The 18,202-nt window shown below is 37.9% G+C and overlaps 1 protein-coding gene across 1 annotated transcript in view; it reads left to right on the top strand.

Annotated features, from left to right (window-relative positions):
* The first annotated feature begins 6 nt into the window (after window positions 1-6).
* Window positions 7-18,202, top strand: part of LOC103623566 (dynein heavy chain 5, axonemal) — a 152,347-nt gene continuing 134,151 nt past the window's right edge. The window contains exons 1-13 of the mRNA XM_017746168.1: window positions 7-949; window positions 1,217-1,403; window positions 4,113-6,800; window positions 6,907-6,981; window positions 9,328-9,411; window positions 10,529-10,600; window positions 11,184-11,285; window positions 12,229-12,415; window positions 13,130-13,295; window positions 13,405-13,498; window positions 14,619-14,717; window positions 16,029-16,210; window positions 17,991-18,110. Coding sequence (XP_017601657.1) covers window positions 9,397-9,411; window positions 10,529-10,600; window positions 11,184-11,285; window positions 12,229-12,415; window positions 13,130-13,295; window positions 13,405-13,498; window positions 14,619-14,717; window positions 16,029-16,210; window positions 17,991-18,110 — 1,037 coding nt within the window. The 5' untranslated portion in view covers window positions 7-949; window positions 1,217-1,403; window positions 4,113-6,800; window positions 6,907-6,981; window positions 9,328-9,396. The remainder of the gene's footprint in view (window positions 950-1,216; window positions 1,404-4,112; window positions 6,801-6,906; window positions 6,982-9,327; window positions 9,412-10,528; window positions 10,601-11,183; window positions 11,286-12,228; window positions 12,416-13,129; window positions 13,296-13,404; window positions 13,499-14,618; window positions 14,718-16,028; window positions 16,211-17,990; window positions 18,111-18,202) is intronic.

Here is an 18,202-nt window from a genome sequence, read left to right as displayed (position 1 = left end):
GACAGTTTTGTTGTTAAGGGGCCCAGTGTGTGCTCTTGGAGCCTGGTTCAAAGTCGCCGAAATCGGTTATAAAAATAAAAAAATAAACTTCACGACTCCCGTGAGGTGTTAAAGCTTTGGGCTGGAGCGGTCGCCTGCTGCAGTGGGTGTCGTCTGGAAAAAAAGAAGGAAGCACGCGGAGTTATTTCTTCACGGGATGGGTTGTTAAGAGTTGGAATGGGCTGCCAAAGGGATGTGGTGGAGTCACCGTGCCTGGAGGTGTTCAGGAAATGACTGGATGTGGCTCAGTGCCATGATCTGGTTGACACGGTGGTGTTGGGTCATACTGGTTGGACTCGATGAGCTCAGAGGTCTTTTCCAACCTAAGTGATTCTGTGAGGGTGGATAAGCTGCACATCACGCGGTGCCTTCAGATCCGTGTGGAAGCTGTTTTTCCGGGCAGAGGAGAAGGGACACTCCTCACTCAGCCCGCTGTCTCGGCTGTCTCCTCACGCCTTGCCCAGACCCAGGGCGCTCCCGTGCCAGGAAGGGATGTGTCGGGAGCGTGGTGTGGCCGCCGGGATACAGCTCTCACCACGAGCACCCCTGGCTCAGCACCTCAGAATCGCTGAGGCTCAGGGAAGCTGCGTGTTTAAGGTTTAATTTATATGCAAGAGAAACCTACGGTGCTTTTCAAAAGACAAGTAGTTATGAAATTAGCACTGGATTGCTGGGTGCAGTGGGAAATGGGGACAGGCGAGGTGCCTCGTGGGGGCTGGGTTCTTCGCTGGGTTTGTGTAGGGGTTGCCATAGCAGCTGCCAGCCGCTCCAAGTGTCCGGGAAAGACCGCAGGCGTAAAAACCTGCTTGGGATTGAGCCGGTGCCGCAATCAGCACTCGGTGCCCAGCGCTTCGCAGCGGGACCTGCGGCTGCAGGAGCTTCGGAAGGAGCTTAACCTGTCCCTCAACGCGTGAGTTCCCACCTGCGGCAGTCTGACTGGAGAGAAAGTATAGTTATGCAATTAGAAATAAAGTTTTGGTAACAGGCACCCTTAGAGGAGCTTTTATCATTTTAAAAACTGCTTAGATCTTCTCTTTTTAAATCACCGACTGCAAGTAGAGATATTTCTTTTCCCCTTTCCTTGCTAGTCTCTCTCGCTGTAACAGGGATAAAAATACCGAAAGTGTGTTTATTACAATGTTACACTGTCCAGTCATTTTCTGTACTGTTGATTTAGGTTGATTTTTGTGTGGTGGTGCAGATGGAGGATTCTGTGGGAGGTGAGACTGAGTTAGGGGGAAGAGATGAGCCCAGTTCCTCTCACGGTCACTCTGCGCAGCAGGAGTCCGAGCAACTGAGGGCAACACAACTTTCTTCTAAACCTCATATTGATCTCTGTCCACCTCTAATTGCCATAAAAAAAGGTAAGGGAGAAAATAATAAGTACTTCATGTTGGCTTTGCATGGAAAAAAACACAGGAAAAAAAAGAGAAACCAATTATTAAGTAGAGTGTTTAAGTTTATATATACTGGATGGGTATGTGCTATTTTGAAACTGCCAGTGTAGGAACTGTGTGTGCTGAATGTGCAGTTTTCAGCTTTATAAATAAATATGTACATATAAATAAGCAAATGCATATATGTTTTTATATATGTATGTATTTACAGGGTCATCCACAGTGCACCTCTGATCCCATACCAGATTTCCTAGTGTTGAATCATAGTAACACAATTCAAACAAATTTTCTGTAATTAAAATGAGTAGTACTCCATAATACAGTGTACTTTACGGTATGACACATAATATGGCATCTCTTTTCTGGAATATTTTAACAGTGATAATAGATTAAATGGTTCAAAGATTATTGAACATAGCAATCTCCCTCTGTGCCTGTGTGTGCATCCCTTACCTATGTCCACTTTGCTTATGTATTCGCTGACTTTGTGTAAGAAGCTCATGTACTGAATGATAGTATTGAAAGAGTACTGAATAAATAAATATTCATGGCAACTGGGAGAGGTATGTGAGGCCTGGAGGAAAGCTAATGCCACTCGTGCCTTCAAGAAGGGCAAAAAGGAGAACTAAAGTCTAGTTGGCCTCACCTCAGTCCCTGGGAAGGTGGTGGAGCAGCTATTCCCGGATACCATTTCCAGGCACGTGAAGAACAAGAAGGTGACTGGGAGTAATCAGCATGCATTCAGCAAGGGAAGAAATGTGTGAACAACCTCATTTCCTTTTGCAATGAAATGATTGGTTTGGTAGGTGAGGGGAGTGCAGTGACTATGGTCTGCCTTTTCTTCAGTAAGGCTTTTGACATTCTCCTGTTGGGAATTTTTTCTTGTTTCCCTTGAGGTGGATTAAACACACATTTGTGCTGAAATATATATTAAAAAATTAATAAACAATGCATTGGACAGTCTTTAAACCATAACCAATTCTATAAGAAGTCTACAAAGATGCTTCATGAAGCAATTCCTTATATACAATTACACCAGCACCAGTCCTGTGAGCATCAGCATGGAGCACCTCAGCCCAGCCTTTGGTCCATACCTCAGCTCCAGCTCTGCTGCCCAAAAGTAGACCCTAAGCCAGGCATTCCAGGATGGCTACAAGACAAAGCTGTGGCTGTTTCTTATTACCAAGGGAAACTATACTGCCTTACAAGGGCTTGTTCTGCCTCTGGTATTCCTGCTTCCAGCCAGCTTAACCCCTTCTGCAGTTGAGCAATCTCCATGCCAGATTGTTCCTGGATTACAAATTACTGCTGATGAGCAGTTACAATCTAAATTTCCCCTTCAATCCTGTAAGATCCTCATAGAGAAGCTGTTGAAGTGTGGGCTGTCTGAGCAGAAAGTGAGATGGATTGAAAACATTGAAGAGACAAGCTCAGAGGGTGGTGATCATCACAAAGTCCAGCTGGAGCCCAGAAGGTAGTGGTGTACCCCAGGGGTCAGTACAGGGTCCAGTCCTGTTCATCATCTTCATTAATGATCTGGATAGTGGGGCAAAGGGTACCTTCAGCAAGGTTGCTGATAACACATAAATGGGAGGGAGGGCCAATACACCAGAGGGCTGTGCTGCCATCCAGAGAAACCTCGAGAGGCTGGAGAAAATTCCTGCACCTGGGGATGAACAAGCCCATGCAACAGTACTACCTGAGGGCTAAACAGCTGGAAAACAGATTGGCAGGAAAGAACCTAAGAGTCCTGGTGGACACCAAGTTGAACATGATGGCCCTTGTGGCAAAGGAGGCTGATGTTACTGTGGGGTGGATAAGGTGTATTGTCAGCAGGTTAAGGGGGATAATCCATCCTCTCCATTCAGCACTGGTGAGGCCTCGCCTGGAGTAGGGTGTCCAGTTTTAGGCTCCCCAGTACAAGAGAGACATGGATATACTGGAAAGAGTCCAGTGAAGTGCCATGAAAATGATGAAGGCAGTGGAGCACCTCTCCTTTGAGGAAAGGCTGAGAGCTGGGTCTGAGTGGAATCTTGTCTGTGCATGTAAATGCCTGAAGGGAGGGTGTAAAGAAGAGGAGTCAAGCTCTCCTCAGTGGTGTCTAGTGATGGGACCAGAGGCAATGGCAGAAACTGAAACACACGAAGTTCCCTCTGAACATCAGGAAACACTATGAAGGTGACCGAGCACTGGCACAGGTTGCCCAGGGAGGTTATGGAGTCCCCGTCCTTTTGAGATACTCAAAAGCCATATGGAAACAGTCCTGGGCAACTGGCTCTAAGTAATCCAGCTTGAGCAGGATCCCTTCCAATCTTAACCATTCTGTGACTCTGTATATAATACATATTAATCAGGTAATTTGATAGAAAATTTGTATGGAAATCAGTCCTATTAGAATTTTCATTTTAGTCACAATCTTATTATTTATATGAAATAGATTAAACAGTAATTCATGAAAGTTTAGTGAGCTGCTCATAAGCATTACTGCATGCTCCACTGGGGATCTTATTTGCTGCCAATGATGGGATGTAAATATCATTTTTTGAGAAATAAAATGGTCTCGTTTTCCCAGTGTGAGAAGAGGTTAGCTAGCAAATATGAAGACACAACACTGCAGGTCTTGTAAATGCATTTGTTGTACTTGAATAATTAGAACTTGTAATTTCTTTTAACCAGACACAGAAAGTAAATATCACAGACATGGAGGGAACTTGAAGACAAGGAGCACTGAGCTAGGATCTGCTGTCACAGGATCGTCTTTGACTACTGTTCTTCCGGCAAGTGTTTTTGTTCTAAAATAGGTGGTGACTCAACTACCTTTTGTCTGTTAAATGTTCTTCTATACAGTTTTTTCTTTAAGTCTTCACTGTCAAAAGCTTGTCTAGTACTGAAGCTCTGTTAATTGCAAGGAAAAAGGAACAGTGAACCACTCAAAAGTGTCTACAGTGTTGGGGCACTGACTTTCTGTGCTCACAAGGTGTGTTGCTGGGATTTTGGGTTCTTTGATGATTTTTTTTTAAAACCCATTGCTTAATATCCTTTCTTTGCCACAATTTAAATTAATGTTGGTTAAGAATACTTGAATAAGGTCATACTGCATCAGGGAAGGCATATGCAAAATAAGCGATCCAGCTGTTGACATGGAAACTAGAGATGATAAAAGACTGACACAGATGAGTTGGTACCTACATGATGAATCACAATTACTTTTAGAGACATCATAAGGGTACTGACTGTCAGCTACAGGTATTCAGACATTCTTAGTGTCTCCTGGTCTCAAAAAGATGCAGGTAGAGAAAAGATTGATGTAAAACATCCGTTCAGAGTCTGGGGTAAGACCAAATGATAGGAGGAAAAGGTGGAAAATGGCCAGCTTTTTTGGTTTTTACTCCAGGAGTAGGGTTGATTAATTACAATTCCAGTTAGTGTAGAGTACTGGGAAGATGATCTCCAGTAAAAATTGTGAGGTACAGAGACACTTCAGACATTTCCAAACCCCAGATACTTATGTCAGTGGGAGCTGTGTGTAGAGGGAAATAATCAGTGTGGTTACTTACTTACCCAAATCTTTAGTTTTCCATATAGCTTCTGAAGATTTTTTGTTGTTGAAGATTTTATGTTGGTCACCATATCTGTTTTCAGTCTTGTTCACACTGATAGAAAGATTTTGAAAAATCCTGTCATACATGAACTCCCTAATTAGCTTGGTCTTTGCATGTTAAGTGTTTTAATTAGTTAATTTTGGGTTACACAATTTTTAATTGAGTGTTAATGTTCACCCATCAGTCCAGGTACAAAAATCAAGTTCTGCTATTAGTGTTTTCACTTGTTCAAAGCAGTTTATCTGCACCAGTTCCAGTTAAAATCCCCCAGTTAAAAGTGTCCCAGTTAAAAATCCCTTTCCAACTTTAAACCACTTGTACACTGTAAGAGTTGTTTTTCTCATGTTCTCTGTATACTTTTACAAATGTTTTAAGATGTGTTGGATGTATTTTAATATTTTTTTTTAAGGGTCTCTACTTTGCACCCTAAGTCTCAGAACCAGCTCCAAACCCCAGTTTCTAACAGCCAACAGCCAGTTTTAGACCTTTAGCTGTTGGTCTGTAAGTAAGCTCCACGGCAACCTGAATCTTAATAAGGACATGTTACCACTCTTACTCCAGCTGCTACTACCCCCCTGACAACGACGAGCTATTGGTAGACAGAGATGATCTGTCAAAGGGAAGCACCAATCACTTAGAACCAAAGGGGTGTGCCATGGGCGGTCTGTGGGCGGACTGGGGTGGAGCAAGGGTACTATAAAATAGCGAGTCAGCCTCAGAACAGGTGCAGACCACTGCAGATTTCGGCTGTAGTGGGTGGCAGTGCTGGGCACCTAAGCCTTACTCCTATTTGGGAGCCTTTTATAATTTTTCTTTGACTTTTGGGTTAGCTAAAAGTCAGCCCAGCACTGCAAGTTTTCCACCAGAGGTCCAGTGCTGTTTAAGCCCAAAGATCTCTAATCCCTGCGTTCCTGGGCATACCTCTTGAGCCACTAGGATCCCAAATTTTTATGTTTTTCTGATTTTTGTAATTTTTCAGTTTTTCTGTTTTAATAAATGATTTTAATTTTTCTAAGAGTTGTCTCGTTCCTCATAATACTTTCATAAATCTCTTTATAATTGTGCTGCTTCCTTTATATGATCTGTATATTAATCATCAATTGTATATTTGTTCCTGTGGTAACTGCTTTTATAGTGATTTGGTTTATTTATTTCCTTTAAGGTAATAACTTGATACTATATATGAAAATGCTGGCAGTATAGAGATCAATCCCAAATCTGTAATATGGACATATAGAAGTTTGGAACCTGGATTCACAAAGCTGAGATTTGAATCAGAGCCTTTATTGTGCTAAAGTTGTATTTTGACCTTAGCCTGGATCCACATTTGGTTCTGAATTCCTGAGCTGAAGTTCCAGACATGTAGTTTTCATAGTAGCAGCTTTATATTGAGAAATAATTCTGGCCTAACTAGTTAATTATTACTGTTCTTTTCCCTATACATTCCTTACGTGTAATTTTTTTATGTTCTTGCTTAAAGTAGTTTATGAAACCAGCTTAAAGATCACCAGTATAAAATACAATCCTTAAGTGTGGAAAAGTAATCTCTCTATAACAAACTTCTATTTTGTAGACCACTGTTAAGAAAAGTATAGTACTTTCCAGTGAAAGTAGAAAAGAACTAGCCAAGCAAGCCAAAGTAACCAAAGAGGAGAGAAGAGCTCAGATAGATGGAAGACACAGGTATTTGATATCAAGATTAGCAGATGGGATAGACTTGAGTGAGCAGCAAGTGGAGGAGACTATTATTTCTGATGACAAGGTAAATATTAATTAAATTGTTACTACAAGAAATATTTCCAAAATTTTCAGTGTTTTGAAACTGCCTCACAATTAACTACAAGTGTAATTTTTAATTTTTTTTCTAGTTTCAACTAATAGAACAATTCTTTGCCCCTAGTGGACTTAAAAAGTTGCTCTTCTTTTACCAAGATGTATTGCAGGTATGTTTCTGTTATTGTTTCTGCAAAAGCAAATTTGCATTTTTAAAAAAATAAATCACATGACTGTTGCAAAATTCAAAAAAATCTTGACTGTTTTTTTTTTTTTTTGCTATGTATGCCAGTGTGCAAAGAGCTTGGATCTCATTGTTTAAATGTTTACATCTTGGCTTACATGGAAATGGGAGGGTGCCTTGTGGCAGAGTTTGATACTGTTCTTGTTTTCATGAAAGAAGACTTAAAAATGGCCAAGTAGAGTAAAAATTCAGACTTCAAAAATGGTGAAGATAACTGAGACAAAGTGTTCATGCTATTCAGAGTTTAAAATACTAGATTAGCTAGGATAAGTATTACAGGATTGGGGGAGCTGCCTGTGTAAGAACCAGTTTGTCCTCTTTTGGTTTGAACTGCACCAACTCCACTATGGACAAAGCACTCATTCAGGAGGGTGAAAAATGATGCAATTTCTTTCCAAATTAAGGTGGCCTCATGTTCAGGTCTATCCCATTCTGCAGAAAATAAGCTTGGAAAACTGTGACTAGAAGTAAGGCAGTTGTGGTCCCCAAGATGTATTTTTCTCCCTTTGAGAAGGAGAAGCCTCTGCATAAAGAGCAAAATAATTCGTTCATCTTCTACTGCATGTGTGATATCAGAAGGGGCCAAGTGACCTTGACATTGTCAAACATGACTGTTGTGGGCTTCCAGAACTGCAGAAGTCCTTCATCAGTCCTTTCAAATTATGCCAGTGAGGAGCCGTGGTAGGGAGAGCTAACTCAGCCTGTGGTGGTATTTTGGGCTCGTTGAGGAGAAAAACTGATTGATAATTCTTGATTGTCAGTTAAATGCAAGAGTGAATTACAGAATTATTACAACTTAGATAAACTAAAAGAACTTTTGAGTATTCACAGAATTCACTGGAATTGCTTAGAGATTTTGCAAAGCACTGAATGATCTCTGCTGTCAAAACAGTTTAATCAGTTTTTCGTTTCACTGGGACTAGGCATGCACATTTCTGGGATAAATGTCTTGTTCTCTCACTTAAATCAAGATGAAACTAAAAATCTTGACATTGTTTTCCTTAACTGACAAGTCAGAAATAAATGCCCAGCCTGGGTTAAATGAAACACTTCATTGCTGTATCTAATTTTGTTTTATTTTGACCCTTTTAACGATAAAATACTTCTATTCTGTTCTGAGAGTTCTGTTTCAGAAACAGCATAGCATAAAAATGTTTCTGATGGGAAGTATGAATGGCATCTCTGGCATCTTCCCCGCATTCTGATGAGTGAAGAGATCTCATTAATTTGGCTGTTCTGTCAACAGTTTGATTTCAAACACATTGGAGAATTGGGGGTTACTCAAGGGCAGTATTAGACGTGCTTGCCCTGTTCTTGGAGACAAAATACTGGCCAGGGCAGATTATGGGCTTGAGTAGTAGACATGTCCTTACCAAGATTTATCAAGGATCCATATCAAAGATATGCTTCCCGTATCTCTTTTTTGCCAACTTAGGTTCATGGTGTTCATTTGAAACTGTGCATAGGGGTCAGTAGATGCTGATTTGGGGTGGAAGTGAGGAGCCACCACTGTGTATCACATATTACAGGTTAGTCCAGCAGGAGCTGAACACTTGACTTTCTAGGAAGAAGGCTCTCCTCACCTTTAAAGAGAAATATACCTGCAAGCATCTCCCACATTATTTTCTGTCACATTTTTCCAAGTTTCAACAGATCATTTTCCCAAATGCATGATACAAACTTAGGGGGAAGCCGGTCTTTATTAGGTTTAAGCTTTTTTGCTGCTTCAAAGAGAAGAGGTTGTAGATACATCTCAGTGGAGAGGGATGAGTGGCAGCAAGGCTTCTCGGAGAGAAAGCTTTTCTGTGATGTATGGTTAAAGAAATGGGCAGAAAGCTAAATTTCACTGCATTGTTGGCAGGATTGAGCTGATGGCATTGCTTGTGAGTCCCATTCACAGTTACAGTATGACTTTGCAGACCAAGCATATGATTCTTTTTGTGAGACACTCAGTTTGTTTTCACAGAGGAAGTTGCACTAGGAAACACTTCAGATTTAATTTCATTCTATTTTGTAAGACTTTTCCCCCTTCTTGTTTGTTTTTTTTTTTTTTTTTTTCCCTGAATGAATGGGGCTGTGAAACTGTTTACTGAGGACTGTAAGATTCAGGCAAAGCTTATTCTCCAGAGAATGCAAAACTCATGACTTCTATCTGGGAATTACAAACTGAATCAGAATGGACTTAGTTGTAATTCACATATTCAAATGGATGAAGTATTTGTATGATACAGTTTTTATTTTATTAACCTCTTATTTATAATTTAATTGCTAGCAAAAGTTGAATGCATCGAGATCAGATGGGTCAACAAACAGTTTGCCTCAGAAGAAGTTATTTATTACCATGGGTTCCACTGAGGTATGGTTGAAACAATTCATTAGATGACATTTAAAAAGTAAAATATTGAAAAGGCATAACAGTTGTGCAGTTTTATACAATTTTTTTAATTTCTTGGACAGATATATAAGTACTTAGTCTCTATTCTCATAATGCAGGATTTCTCAGCATTTCTTGAGCTGAGGTTGGCCTTCATCAGTAAAGGAGTAGTGATCTGACTATCTGAGAGGAGAGTAGGTCAAATAAACCCTTGTTAAAAAGTTGCAGATCCTCACATTTTTTTTAATGACTGCATTTAAGTATTTTCCAGGGCTTGTGCACTTCTAGTTTAAAAGTGCATTTCTTCAGTGGCTTTTTATGCCCTTTCACCGAATAATACTGCACATTACTCAAAAAATACCTTTAACATATCCTTTATTCCATTCAAATTCTTATAATAACCTCCTCCCTGTAATATCTAAGCATTATTCAACAACATATTCAGATTTTTCATTAAGATTTCTGATTAATTTTAGTTTTCTCCATCTCTTTTGGGGGGAATTGGGTCTTCTGTATACAATGGTCTTTGAATAAGACATGGTGACGCTTCGGTTTTCATTTTGGTTGTTATTGTTGTTGCTTTTTGTTGGCCCCAAAGAGCTTATGTTAACATTGTAATGCCAGGAAAGACACAGCAGAAGAATTCTTTGTTGCTTCCAGGGGAAAAGTGAGGTTCATTCCTCTGCCAATTGGACCAACTAGAATGGCTTTTCAGAATTGTTGCGGTTGAATTATTATTAGGTTTTTTGTTAGGTTTAATGGATAAATAGATAAAAATAAGCATCATTCAAGTACAATAATAGGAAATAGCCTAGTTCACACACTCTCCCCGAACTGCATTTTCTTAGTAGAGGTGCAATACTGAACCGGTCTGTCCAAAAGTGCATTTTTAATGTTCTTATGTCAGACAGGGAAAAAACAGTGTCTGATTTGAGAGGGACAGATTTTCAAATATCCTGCAAACAGTTCACTTTTTGAGTAATTGATTTTCTACAATTTCGTTTTCAGCACACTTTTAGGATAAGTAAATTTTAAAGTAAATTACTTTTACTGTATACATGTATTCTTTTTAACTGTATGCATTTGGTCCTATTTACAGGACTTTACAGGAACTTGTGCATTTTTCCTAAGGACATCAGATGAAGCTATAACTGCATCAAATGTCTCCCAGGTAAGACCAAAATCATGCAGTGTTCGCAGTTTACTTAATATTTTCTCAGACCTTTATTCATACAACTGGAGTCAGAAAAAAAAGTAGGGAATGCTTATATGAAAATGTCTCATTGTATGATTGACAGTTCTTTTTCATAAGAGTAAGCATTTGTATTGAAGTAAAATTCTAATGATTTATAAATTAGCTACTTCATTATTATTAAACCTCAAGGTTTTAATTAATAAAAATCATTATTAATTAGTCATTAAGATATAAATTTTAATGACAATAGGGAATAAAGACATAAATTGGAAGATTTTATTTTAAGTAATGACCCTAAATTATGGAAATGCTGCACTTAAGTTGTATCTTTTAGACTTTTAAAAAAAAGATAATTCTTGAAACTAACATAAGGTTTTCCGGCCTCTCATAGTTTATTGTGTATAAGAACAGTACTTTAACAGCCTTCTCTGACTTTCAGAGATACTCATGTTACTAGTTATGGGCTGTATATGTGTCTGCATGTATCTAAATTTCACTCAAATAGTGTAATGCTGCAGAAGTTTACATGCATTGTGTTAATTTTTGTTTCTTTCCAAAGGAGGTGAATTTTGGCATGCTTGATTGTACTAATGGAAATATCCTTCAGGGCCTGGAATTTTTCTTGTCCCAGATCATGATACCAGCACTTAAATCCCAGCAGGTAATCAAACAAGCAGTCTTTTTTTCTCAAGAACACGTGGAAGTAAGGCATGTTGCTGCTGCAGTTCTGTTTGTGCATCAGTTGGACCTAAAACAGAGGATATAAGAAGATACAAGTCTAATATAGGCCTTTATGAGAGTCATGCAATTTGTATACCAATGTTTGAAATTCATGTGTCTACTGGTTATTTTCAAGCAATAGTACCAGCTTTAATTATTATGACAAAGGAGAATATAACACAGCAACAACCATACTAAGGTGAAAACGGTGATGACTTGATGAAAACTAGATTAGACCTGGATTGAAAGAAGTGTCAAGTCCTTCTGGCAGCACAAGGGATCAGTCCATGACTATTCTGGAACATGGACAGCAAACACTGTATTATATCTGGAATATCCAGCTTCTTTGATATTGTGGCATTTATTCTGTGGCACTCACAAAGCATCACAGTTGGTTCAGTTGCCTCTGGAAGCACACATTCAGAGGTGGGAAATACAAAGAAGCTCAGTGTCTGCTGAGAATGATGGTGTTGTGTGCAGTTACCACACACTGTCATTTTTTCTCCCCAGGAGCAGAAAGGGAGATAAGAGTCTGTTTTCTCTGTTCAGAAGGAGAAAAAAAAAAAACAACCTAAAAAAAAAATACAATCGAGTAGAGAAATCAGTGACTGCTGACTTCAGAGTGAAGTCAGAGTGAAGTCAGAGACTTATATTTTTTAGAGCCTCTTGCTTATTTTTCTTGTCTAACAGACTAATTAAATCAATGCACACTTTAAAGTACTGATGGGTATTTTTTAAAGGGCATGTTGATAACTCTTTGTATACTGCCATGAATAAGAAATACTTTTCTAAAGAAAAATACCTTTAGTGTCAAAAAAAAAGAAGAAAGTGTGATCTTCACTTTTTTTTTTTTTTTTTTTTTGCATAAATCATAAAATAATCAGAACTGGGGAGCTGTAAAAGAAGGCTTGAAGAACAGCCAGATACAAGAGTTTCTGTGTTCAGTGCATAAATTTGTGGGTACTTTGTCATCATCTAGACAGAATATAGAAGATAAAATTCAGCTCACAAAAGTGGATATTGATATTTATGTCAGAAACTTACAGAACCCATCTGACTACATAACTGCGGGTGAGTAATTCCTGCACCAAAGCAAACACAGTGATGCTGTTTATAAAATAAATGTTATGTCATTAGTAAAAATTTACTTTGAAGAATTAATGCATCTTCCCTGAGCTGTATACATTTTTCTGCTAACTCTTGCCAGGTTTCTGATTGTATAATTATAAAACCATCAATCATTTTCCCATATTTAGTTCACAGATCGTAAAGAATTAGGTAGTTGCTTGATATATCATGCAAGCAGTTGTCTGTATCCCTCCTAGTTTACTGGCCAAGTAGTTGCTGAGTGAATCCATATACTAGTGCGTGTGCTATTCACTTTCTTTGATACTGGAAAAATCCTATCCAATGTTATCTGACTCTGGGAACAAAACCAGATGTATTTATAAAAAAAAAAATTATAGAAATACATGTTTTTGTAAGAAAAAGAGTAGTTACGTCTCTTTCAACAATAGCTTTCTACCATTTCTTATGAACTCACTGTATTTCTAACTGTTTCCATTGTAAAGGATATGCAATAGTAACAGAGTAGGTAGATACAAGTATTACGCCTGTGTATCTTGTTTTTAAAATCTTAATCTTTTCCTGCTGGTTGGTGATTCAAATATGCTGAGTTTACATAGTTTCAGATTATGTTTGACAAGAACATTTCTCTTCCGTAGTTTAAATTTCTGTATTTATTTCTTGGTGCTTATAAAACTGTCCAATTCTATGATTTTGAAGGCACTAACACAGAGGTCACTGAGAAACTTGAAGAAGTGGTCATGATTTGGACCAAACAGATCAGACAGGTTTTAGTGGAGGGTGAACAAATAAGAAGAGAAGCTGATGATGTTGGTCCATCTGCAGAGCTGGAACACTGGAAGTCAAGAATGTCATCATTTAACAGGTAAAATCCCTGCATTATTTCTCACAGAGTCTTAAAAAAAAGGATTTTTAAAAAATAAGGGTAAACTTTTATTCCAGAGAGAGTATTAAGTATGTTTCTTTCTTCAAAGCCTTTTAGATGAGATCAAGAGTTCAAGAGTAAAGAAAATTATAAGTATTCTTCAGGCAGCAAGATCAAAGACATTAAAGCAATGGAAAGAACTGGTAATTATTACTTTCTAATTAAAATTTTAAATTATTATGGTACTCTATTTGTCATATATACAGAACTGAACACAGTGCTAAAAATAAAAGTAGCTTTGAGTGTTTATTGTGGTTCTGCACTATGGTTTATTATCCATTTGTTGGAACATACAGCATCAATGATTCCGAAATTAAATAGATAACTTGAAAAGAAGTCAGTGCTTTTGTAATGTGTCTTTCATTAACATAATAGATAGCATGGTTGTGCGAAAGTAAAGCAGTTTTACAACATTTTTCTGTCTCTCACAAGCTGAACTCTGTGCAGGCCAACTGTAGAAGTCTGAAAGTCCATCATAATGCTTTCAGAATTGTTGAGAGCTGACTTTTAGTGGCATAACTGCTACTTCATGTAAGTGGATATCTGTAATGGAAACTTATCAGGCAAAATTGTAGGCAAGACAGAAAATAAGCTGTAGACCATTTACAGTAAATGAGACCCCCACCCAGCCCCACCCCCCAGAATGTAGGTCTTCTATTGCTTAAGAAAGTATTCTACTGTTTTAAGAATAGACCAGGAAAAGTTTTTGATTTTGTGATTACCATATTTGCAGACTTTTATGATAGATGGAATTTGGATAAAAGTGTCTGTACAGAGCCAGTACAAGCCAAAGGTGATGAACTAGTTTTCTTTCTTCCTAAAAACTAGCCCCCTAAGTACTGGATAGTTCCACCTGACATGAACATAAGGATATACAGGCATTAGTTGCGAACTCATTGTTTAGTAAGCACCCTGGTACATTTCAGGGATCTTGTCTAAGTTTAGTAGAGTGGGTCCTGTGCTGAAACCAATCTAAAATCTAAGTTGGATCCATGAGGAGGAAAAAACTTTGTGGGTCTAAGTAAGGTTTTGCTTTAAACCACATCCAAAATGTTGCTGACCACCAGGAAGATCTTACCTATTTTTGCATGTAAAAGCAGCTATTTCCTATGTGAAAAATAAATAGCATATTTGAAAGCATTTCTGTGGGAAAATGTTTGCAAGATGGAATCGTAGTCTTGTGTGCTATAAAAGAGAAAGAACTTGTTCAGAAAATTTTCACACTAATAATTCTATTCCTTTCTTTTTTTCTCATCCCTTCAGGATGGTAATATAACAATTGCTGCCAATGAAGCTAAGGACAACGTGAGATATTTATATACATTGGATAAATTTTTCAGTCCACTTGCAAATGCTTCACCTGTAAGTCTTGTAAAGGCAGTTAATGTGAAATTCAGAAAAGGAACAAAGGGCTTTTGTTGCTATAAAACAGCTATTTTTCCTTTTAATATATAACTCTTATACTTAATTATTAGTGGACAGCTTAACTCCTTAGGCATTAGTGAATTGAGCTTACTGATTTTAAACTAGCCAGCGATAATAATACCTTTTTTTTTGGTGTAAGAAGTAGTTATCATTCCAGAAGATAATTAAAGGGTATGAAAAAACTAAGCATCAGATTGTGCTTTTCTAACCCAGTAATGAGCTGAGTTGCCTTTGTGAGCTTGAGTCTTACGTATGGTACCTCTGTCTGCATGCTTTAGTTAGGAGTTACTTGTGATTGTTTCATTGCAAAAGTCATAAAATGATCTTAAACCTTTGGTTGAGCTAAAATTGGTCAGCTTCCACTTATTTTACAGGTTAAAGCTGTTTCTCTTGTAGGTAGCACTGTTATCCTGGTTCATAAAACTTATTTTCATAACCATATGGGTCTCAGAGTTCATTTTTTTAAGTGAGAACATGAATTTTCGTTATACTGACACTAGACAAAATTGTCTAAGCTTACATAGTTCAGAACATTTACACATAATCCAGCTGGTAGCAATTTTTCTAAATAATATTTTCAAAGCTTTATCTCTTTTGCATCCATTGTGTTATTTTACACTGCTCTTCTGCAAATATTCACTGTTCCATCATATTGGACTTGACCTTTAGATATCATACTTTTTTTATCCTTTTCTAGACCAGTCACTGTCTCTTGTTCTGGGTTCTCAGTGTATTTCTGTGAAATATTTCCTTGGGACAGAAAACTCTGTAGTTCAGTATCCAGTAAGAGTGAGATTATTGTTGCCTTGCCTCCTGCTGGATTTCTCTTCTGTACAGATCTTGGCAAAACAAGCAAAGGCCAACTTTCTCCTTGTCCTTTCTACAGCAGACCTACTCTTCTGTAGCAGGGTATCACCTCTTTTCCTCAGGTATTATGTTCTTCTGCACCTTCACGTACTGGAGGCCATGGCCAAGCAGAGTACAGCCTCTGGTTTTCCTGTGGAAAATCCTGCTGTGTAAAAGACCTATTCATTTATTCATTACCCTTTTCCCACATTTTTGTCTTGGTCATAGTGTGATGGGTCTCCGCAAGTGAATTGGATGGTCCATTTTGTAATGATCTGTCTACAAGAACACAAAAAGATGATTGTCCACTGATAAACATATTCCCAGAGCTGTCACATTTTCCACTGTGTTGAATTTCAGGAAATTCAGATTGCTGACTTCCCCATTCTTTTGCTGTTATAGGTAACAGTGATGGAGCACATTCCCAGTCTAATGAACACTGTCTGTATGATCTACTGTACATCACCGTACTACAACACGTCAGAGCACATGACATCCCTGTTTCTTAAAATCACCAATCAAATGATTAACACATGCAAAACCTATCTATGTGAAGGTGTTTCAAAAATCTGGGACCTGGACAGGTGATAGAACTTTAGTAATTTCAACTGCTGTTGTTGACACTAGAAGTAAAATTGTAGATTAGTCATCAAGATTATTAATAGGTAAATTTACGTAGCCCTTTGTCCTCCTATTAGGCAGTGATTCCTATGTTAATTTTAAACTGGTGACTACTATTTCTGTGTAGAATTAAGTACTCTGCAAAAACAAATTTACTGTGTGAGAAAACCTGTTATTGGAAACCATGTAATATATACTAGTATACAACACTTGATATATTGTCCCCATGGATTTTTTTAGACCAAAACACATTCAAGAAATTTGAACCGGGAGCTTAAATTCTTCATAAAAAAGCTCCAAGGACAGACTGGCAAAGTTCCATCCAAGATTTATATTTTGCTTTTACTGGACATGAAAGTCAGTTTGAGGAAGGGAACAATATCCAATTTTTGTGACCAAAATCACAATTCAGTTGTATTTGGGACATTTCAGGGAAGGGATGAGTTAGCTGCTCTACAGCTGCTTGTCTGAGTGCTATACACAGCATAAATGGGAGCACAGAAGTGTTTGTATGAAACTTATCCATTGGGTGGCGAATTCTGATGTCACTGGCAGAAAAGTGTATCTGAAGGGTGACAAGTGCAGATAACATAGGCAGAACACATAAGAGCAGGTCAATTATTTTCATGCAAAAAAGAAGGGGGAAATCACAGAGAAGTTAAGATGAACGTGACATCTGAAGCTGTCAGCTAGAAAATTAATAGTTGGAATAGTCTCTTGGAATAGTCTAACTCTGGAGTAAGATTATGGGTATTGACATGAAAAGGTGTTACAAGCCTCATCAAAGCAGATAGTCAGGATGTCTCTGCTTAAATTCCAGCCAAGTCAAAGGTGACTCTGAGGTAACAGGCTAGGAGACAAAAGTAAATCTAACCATTTTGACTTCCCCTGTATTTTGGTGTAGATAAAGGGAATTTTTCAGAAATTACCTGTAATCAATTAAGTACTGATTATGTTTATTCTAAAGAATTAATGTAAATAAAAGTAGAGTACTTTTTGTTTATTCTAGCAGACTTTATTTCTGAGACATTCTTCTCATTTCCTTAATTGCTCTTGCTATCCCTGCGAAAGTTTTTCTCTGTCCCAGTTAATGGTTTCAGCCTATAAATTTGACTACAATTTTAATTCCCAATGATCTTTTGGAAGATGAAAGACAAAGCCAAAGTGGAGCAACAGCCCTGGGCAAATGGCTTATGGCTCGTTTCCATGCCTCATCTATATATCTCGTGTGGTACCTCAGGGTTAATGAACAGCTGTGTATAAGATGTAACTGTATTTGGCCTTAGGAACTAAGTTCTTCTTGGTGTATCTTTTTTTTAAAAAAAAGACTCCTCATGCTTATTTTAGTGTGGAAAAATATTTCTCTAATCCTGTCTGCTTAGAAAAAAGAAGGAAACAAACAAAGGAAAACCTATCAGCAATACTTGATACAGAAGACAAGAAATGGCCAAACTGCAAGCATTCAGTAGCCAGCATTAACCCAGCATAGATCCTTTGTGGTGTATGCCATGAAAGTTTTGGATTGATGACAGTGAACCCTAAGATAAAAATATCCAATCTAGATAACAGGTTTAAGTAAAAAACTTCCGATGTAAACATCATAATTTGAATGTTTTTCATATAATATATAATTTTGTGTTCTTATTTTGTAAAGTTGCATATTTGACTGAAATATTTCATTTGTATTTATGCTCTTTTGAAGACCTTAGGATGATTCTCTGTCTTCTGTATTTTCTTCTTTAGGGAAGAATTGCTGAAGAGGATACAACAATGCATTTCCCTCAAAGAAAAGTACCAAACGTCCTTTCAGAAAATTAGGGAGGAGCTAAAGGAAAATCCAAGTGACAGGCAATTTGATATCAGGTCTATAATTCACTCCAGTATTGAATCATATTGATGTGTACAATTTATAAATGAGATGTAATTATATCTGCTGGCTAACAGAAAAGCTATAT

Source organism: Corvus brachyrhynchos, unplaced genomic scaffold, assembly GCF_000691975.1.
Source record: "Corvus brachyrhynchos isolate BGI_N302 unplaced genomic scaffold, ASM69197v1 scaffold409, whole genome shotgun sequence".
Classification (NCBI taxonomy): domain Eukaryota; kingdom Metazoa; phylum Chordata; class Aves; order Passeriformes; family Corvidae; genus Corvus; species Corvus brachyrhynchos.
The sequence above is the reverse complement of the archived record's forward strand: the minus strand, read 5'-3'. Positions and strand labels throughout refer to the sequence as shown.